Here is a 7194-nt window from a genome sequence, read left to right on the forward strand (position 1 = left end):
GAAAGAAAAAGGCTGATTAGAAGACTACAGATTCAAGCCATCAATGGAACTGTAAAGATATGTAAAACTTTCCAAAAATTTAGCACATAAATACATATGCATGCATCTAGACATAAAAACGCATCCATAAAACAAACATACAAATCTGCGCATACACTAACACCAAATACTGCACACACACACATATGCACAAATACCTAGATGATGTTGATAAAAGTTCCAATGAAGGAGCCTTGAATCTATGTTAGAGTCCAGCTCTTTCTCTATTGACAAGAAATACAGAAATGAAACTGATTGATAACATACATACATACATACAAACTTGCACACATGCAAGCATGCATGCTCATACATACATACATACATACATACAGTGAGTATGCCCTTAAGAATAGAATTACTATATATTACAATTTAGCTGTATTGCAATGAGTTTTAAGCAATGAATTCTAAATGAATTATCCAAACAGTACTTTGTAAGGAGATGCACATAAGCCAAGAGACTCTTGAAGAAACTTGTGTATGAAGGAAACAAGGTGAGCTGATCTTTATATGGTAAGCTGTTCTTTATATGATAAGCTTGTCTTTACAAGCTGGTCTGTATATAAGCTTGCACAACACCATACAACATAAATACTACATGTTTAAATACAGTTACAATATATATATATATACACATATATATACATATATGCATGACAGAGAACAATCAAGAGATGTAGGTATGGTGAAGAAGTATTTTAGTAGCACAGCTTGGGAATAAACACTTGATTGGAAAGCAATAGCATGAGAAAAGGCAAACAAAAAAAACAACAAAAACTCACACAATACGTCTGTGGTTATGGTCACATTTATGAGGGTATCTGTAAGAGGATGGAGTTATTAAACAGATAAGAAGTGGATTGAGCAAAAAACAACCAAAAATAATCAAAATGAACAAATCAAGAGATGGTTATTAAACACAGCAAACATGAAAATTTGAACAAAAATTAATATGTATGTATGTATGCATATATATATAATCTAAACATTATTTGCTCAATTTATGAAGGTATGTGAATGATTTAGAAATATTTTTATCGGCAGTGCAGCAACAGGTATTGAACTAGTTTAAAATAAATTTGGAGTGGCTACCAAAGAATGTATATAGATATATATGTATGTATATATTATAGACAAGTATATATGTATGTGTGTATGTGTGCCTGTATGTGTGCCTGTATGTATGTATATACATGTGGTATTATAATGTTGTTAGTAAAATATCAAAGCAGAGAGTAAACAATAAACATGGCCCCAGAGCATGCACAATTGGATAACATTATTAACAAGAGCAGTAATGTGTCTGTGTGTGTGTGGATGGTTATGTATACATGTTATAATGTATGCAAATGGCCGCAGCAGTAGCAACAACAGTAACAACATGAGATTTGAATATCCAGATTCATTTACATGAAGATTTGATAGATTCAAATTAAAGCCTCATTAAAAACATCATTTCATAAAATTTATCATCATAATCCATTTAAAAACAACATTATGATTATCATCAAAACAGACATCATCATTATCATCATCAAGATCACCAGCATTGTTTTCATGCTCATATATTTTATGCATATGGATTAGATGGAAACAATTGATCCTGAATTGATAGAGCCACAATCTATTGTGTTAATTCTTATGGTAAAACATTTATTTACTAGATATTTAAATCTATAAACGCTGCATAACAGAACAGAACCACAATGAACCAACAAAACAAAAATATATTTAAACAATAAACAATTCAACAATCAAAAAAGCAATTAGTATCTAAACATGTAAATGTAAGTTTTTTAAATTTTAATTTATTCAGAGAAAGATGGGGTGGGGCAGTACCCATAAGTTTCACAGACCCTCCTAAAGAAAGATGTGGGAGATGAGGGAAGCACTCATAAACTTTGCAGTTTCTTTCAAATAAAGAAGTGGTGGGAGAGAGGTAATACTCATGAACTGAGCAGGTCCTCCCAGAGAAGGAGGGAGGGGCGAAGTATTAAGCATAACATGTCGTTTCAAATTGATGAGGTCAATATAGTCATTTTCAGCTCAAACCTCTCTAGGTTGATTTCTGTATGGAAAACAAGAACAGACATTTCTGAAAGAAAATTTGTGGAAAGAGTTTTTGTACAGGTTTTGTGAGTGTGAGACTCAATAGAGATGACAAGAGGAAATAAGTTTAGTGTATCAGTATCAGATAGATTTGAAGCTGGTCAGCTGCCATTGTTTCAAAATTTGCAATTGCAAAGCCTCTTCGTGAGATCAAGAATGGTTGACCGGCATGGACTGAAAAATACTAATATTACATAAACAACTCACTGAAAAATACTAATAAAATAGACTCTTGTTAAACCATGCTCTGCTATTCCAGTTATTAGATAAACCATACAATGTTTGAATTAAAAGGGTGACTGTCAGTGTGAATTTCCCTAGCCATCTTTGAGTACCAGTGTTATAGGAGACCTATATTCTGAGTGTGCTTGTTGAATACTGTACACCACCAAAGATGGTAAATCCTTTCTACAGGGTGTTCACAAAGTCTGGGTACATGGGGATTAACACATACTTTGAAAATTTATTATTTCTTATATTTAATTGTTTATGTTATGATTTTATTTACTCCATGTACCCAGACCTTGTGGACACCCTGTACTATAGACACAAGGTTTGAAATTTTGGATGGACAGGGTAAATCGATTACATTGACCCCCAGTACTTGACTGGTACTTATTTCATTGATCCTGAAAGTATGAAAGACAAAGTCAACCTCAGTGGCATTTGAACTTAGAACTAAGCATTTTGTCCAGCAAGCTAATGATTCTACCAGCGAACTGCCTTATAATCAAAGATCATAATGGGAACTAATTTTTCTGTTCCATGTTTTAAAATATTGCAGCAGTTGTTCTGGGATAGCACTACACACCTCACAACTGAATGCATTCTGATATATAATAGGTAAATGGCAAAGTAATTGCTAAGTGACAAAAACAAAACTGAAGATGAATAACATTTTACCAATTCACATCCTACTTTGCAGTCCTTTCATCCACTTCTCTAAGAAATAGATTTTCTTTGTAGCACTCTGCACTTCCATCTAACAAATTATCCTCCTAGCATAACTACTCTTTGAATTCATTTATCCCTCCTCTTTATGTGCTTCTATCCACACCATTGCTTCAAGGGAGAATAATAATCCAAAGAAGTATGTAGCCCTTTCTGTGAACTAGAAATAACTACAGGCTGATGCTTCAATGGTGAGCATCTATGAAATGTATGATGTTAATAAGCAAATAATTTCAGAATAACAACAAACCCACTGTACATTCTTTGAAATAAATGTAGATGCAAATTCTAAAGCATTGTCTATTGGAGCAAGGAAGTATACAATAGTTGCAGAAGATACAAATCTTAAGGAGGTAGTGAAGTAGTAGTTTATCCATCAGTGAAGCTGTAGTAACAACACCCGTGTTATAGAAACCTGAAGTATTGTTGCCAAGATAGCAAGACATAGAGGCATATAGAAATAGGAAGTAACTGATAGGTGACTGAGGTGATTTAGAAAATGACAAGGAACAAGGAATAAAACTAACTATGATGAAGCAGGCAGCACACCATTCAGGAAGAGGTTACATTAAGTGTGAATAGTTCCTAATTCCCAAGTGTATTATGAGGATGTAACAGGGTTGTATTGATAGCAATTATCTTGAAATACCCAAACTTTTAAGAATGAAGTCACTATGTCTGGCAGTAAATTCATTACCCCTTTAACATTCAGATTAACACCAAATATAATGTTGACTTATTTACATCATATTGCATTAATCCTGCATTATCTCATAGCTTTGAGATTTCAATGAAAAGACAAATAATATTTTTTTGTAATGACATTCTAGAGTAGGTGTGAGAGGTCAGTACCAGCCAGTTTGAACATGAATAAGACAGGTAGAATATTTGAGCCAGATATGGTTGATTTAAAAGCTAAATAGTTAAGGGATATTTTTCAGTGTTGTATTGTGTGAAAGCAGACAGTGTGCACTTTTTGAAGTTAGTGGTGATGGAGCGGACAGCACAGCTATGCGTTTCCAAACACATAATGTACCTACTACCAGTACCTTGTTATCATTCCAAAAAATTGCGATTCAAGATGCATAATTTTAATGACTGGTTTTCCTTGCAGTTCTTTCCTGCAGTGTGTAAATAACAAAACAAAAAAAAACATACGCAGAATTTTCTGTTGATGAGATGAAGGTGTTACTAATTTTAGACAACACGCTTGATAAAATAAATTGGCATTTGCTCTTGCCATTGACGGTAACTCCATAATCTAACCAATGGATGAAGTTATAATTGTAAGAGACTATAGCAATGGAGATATTTCAATGAGGTTTGTGTGGTGATAGAAAAGGATGAGCTTAAGAATGATACACAGGGACAAATAACTCTCAGTAACATCAAAACTACAGCCTCAAGTCTGCAATACTGAATTTGGCAGCTTCATAGAAGGCAGTGAAGACAACCAGTATAGGCAAATACTCTAAGAAAATGAGGACAAGCAATTACATATCTCGTGGTTGCTGTTGTTCTTTTGAGTGCTTTTCGTTTTATCAAATATGGATATGACAAATCCATTTGGTGAGTAAATAAGTTACTTTAGACAGTTGATAGTTGAAAATTCCTCAGAAAATATCAATGGAAGTATTTGTGAGGAGTCATCAGTTCTGATCATTTATAAATATTGCAAAAGGTTGCAACAGAATGTTATACTTCTCTGACACAAAGATAGCATTTTCTGATGCTATTAATATAAGGGGCCATGTGTTCTATGATGGACTGATCAATTTTTTGCAATTACTAAGATCGTCATTCTTTAAATTCCAGATACATTCAGGAAATGATGTGGTGAGGTGTCTTTCTGAGTGTCTGAATATATACAAATGTAGCAAGAATTTTTTAGAAAGGAATTTTCAGTAATCCCTAAATAACATTTTCTTGCATTGTCAACTACAAGAGATATCAGTTCAATAAACTAATGCTTCAGGAAGACTTGTCACTGAGAATTACAATTACATGCACACACATACATATAGATACTGGCATATATGCACACATATAAGCTGTCACCTGCACAAACATATATAAAGATATATGCACAAACACTTATATACACGTGCATGCACACACACACATATATCACAGTTTATCAATTTAACATCCACTTTTTTATGCTAGCATGGGTCAGATGAAATTTGTTGGTGCAGATTTCTTACAGCTAGATGCTTTCCTGTTGCCAACACTCATCTGTTTCCAAGCAAAGTAATATTTCTCTATGGCTGGACATGTTTCTTCAGAAGACTGGAAATGAGGAACACCAGTGTGATGTCAAGACAAAGGGACACAAACACACAAACACACACACACACACATTTGCCCACCACAACAGAATGGAGATCCTAAAACCAAAGTGTCACATAAAAAGCATTGGTGGGGGTGCTGGTGCCATGTAAAAAAACACTGGTGATGGTGCTATGTAAAAGCATTATGTAAAAAGCATTAGGAACAGCATCCAGCCATAGAAACCAAGCCAAAACAGACTATGGAACCTGGTATGGCCCCTGGCCTTACCAGTTCCTGTCAAGCCATCCAACCCATGCAAGCATGGAAAACGGACAAAATATGCTGATGATGATGATGATGATTGATGATATGCACACACAACACATGACAAGCTTCTTTCGATTTCCATCTGCCAAATCAACTCATAAGGCTTTGGTCAGCCCAGGGCTACAGTAGAAGACACTAACCCAAGGTGCCATGCTGTGAGACTGAACCTGAAATCACATAACTGCGAAGTGAACTTCTTAACCATACAGCTATGCTTGTGCCTATCACCATCATCCACATCATCAGTTTAATGTTCACCTTTACATGCTTTCATTTTATTCAATTCTAACAACGCTTCGGCACCCATTTCCAATAACTATTCATCCTGCATCAAATCAATGCGTCAGCTCATGTAATACGATGTAATAACTGCTCTCTTCTTCCTTTGGTTAGTCCAAGGCTATACCAAAAGACACTTACCCAAAGTGCTATGCTGTGGGACTGAATCTGAAATAAAATTCAGCCTATCCAGGTTTTCAACTATATACTAAATAAACAACAAATGTGAACTATATTATATATACTTCACCAAATGTTTTTCAATGTTTCTCTTATTAACAAACATTCACTGCTGTCAACTCCCTGTCCTGTCATTTCAACTGGCACCAACTATAAATTCCTTTCTACATTAAATTTGTCTAACAACTTCACTTGATGCATGCATATATCTACATAATTGATATAGCAAATACATACATCTGGATCACACACACAGTTTATACATAACAGATATGGCAGATACATTTATACACATACACAGTCTCATATATACAAACACAAACTTACACACACACACATACATACAGACACATATGTACACAAACACACTTTTTTTCTGCATTTCACAGCTGTTTTCTTTTTCCAATCTTATCAATGATTGGAGAGATTGCTTACATGTCTGTTTAACACCTGGCTACCCTATTTTAATGCTGACAGCTGAACCATGACCTGTAAATAATAGAGAGAGGTGGGGGGGGGGGTCATTTAGGTTAGCTGTATTGTTTAAGATAGAGGCAGTGAAGATCTCTCAGCATTCAGCTGCTGTGCTTCATAACCTTTCTCAAAACATAATTGACTGGTATTATATAAATGCAGCTATTGAAAAAACCTAACAGATGCATTACACCAATTCAGTTGACAAAGGATAGAACAAATGAATTTATAAAAATCCCCACTTCGTAAGAACTCCATCTTTTTGTGACACCATGCCAAAGAAAAGTTTATTAAAATTCAGTTTTATTAAATTACTGAACAAAAATTTAATTTCACCATAACGCCAGTGTTATAATGGTGGCAGCTGATGAAGGAAATGTTCTCTATGTGGTCTGTGTGTTTTCTGTACCTTGTTTATCATTTTGTCCATGTTTTTTTGCAACGTTATGTACCCAGATATGCATCTATATATATATACATGTAGATGAAGGTATGTACATACATGTACATATATATGCATATACTCATATATCATTTATATATATATATATATATATATAT

The 7194-nt window shown here is 34.3% G+C and overlaps 1 protein-coding gene across 8 annotated transcripts in view; it reads right to left on the minus strand.

The window, feature by feature from the left end:
• LOC106874804 (AMP deaminase 2) overlaps positions 1–7194 on the minus strand; it is a 206183-nt gene that overhangs the window by 138515 nt on the left and 60474 nt on the right. For 7 of the 8 annotated variants that reach the window (XM_014922663.2, XM_052975080.1, XM_014922671.2 and 4 more), the window contains exon 3: positions 825–863. The exons of the other annotated variant lie outside the window; for it this stretch is intronic. In XM_014922663.2, the coding sequence (XP_014778149.1) occupies positions 825–863 (39 nt within the window). The remainder of the gene's footprint in view (positions 1–824; positions 864–7194) is intronic. 8 annotated transcript variants of the gene reach the window in all.

The sequence above is a fragment of the Octopus bimaculoides genome, chromosome 20, assembly GCF_001194135.2.
Source record: "Octopus bimaculoides isolate UCB-OBI-ISO-001 chromosome 20, ASM119413v2, whole genome shotgun sequence".
Classification (NCBI taxonomy): domain Eukaryota; kingdom Metazoa; phylum Mollusca; class Cephalopoda; order Octopoda; family Octopodidae; genus Octopus; species Octopus bimaculoides.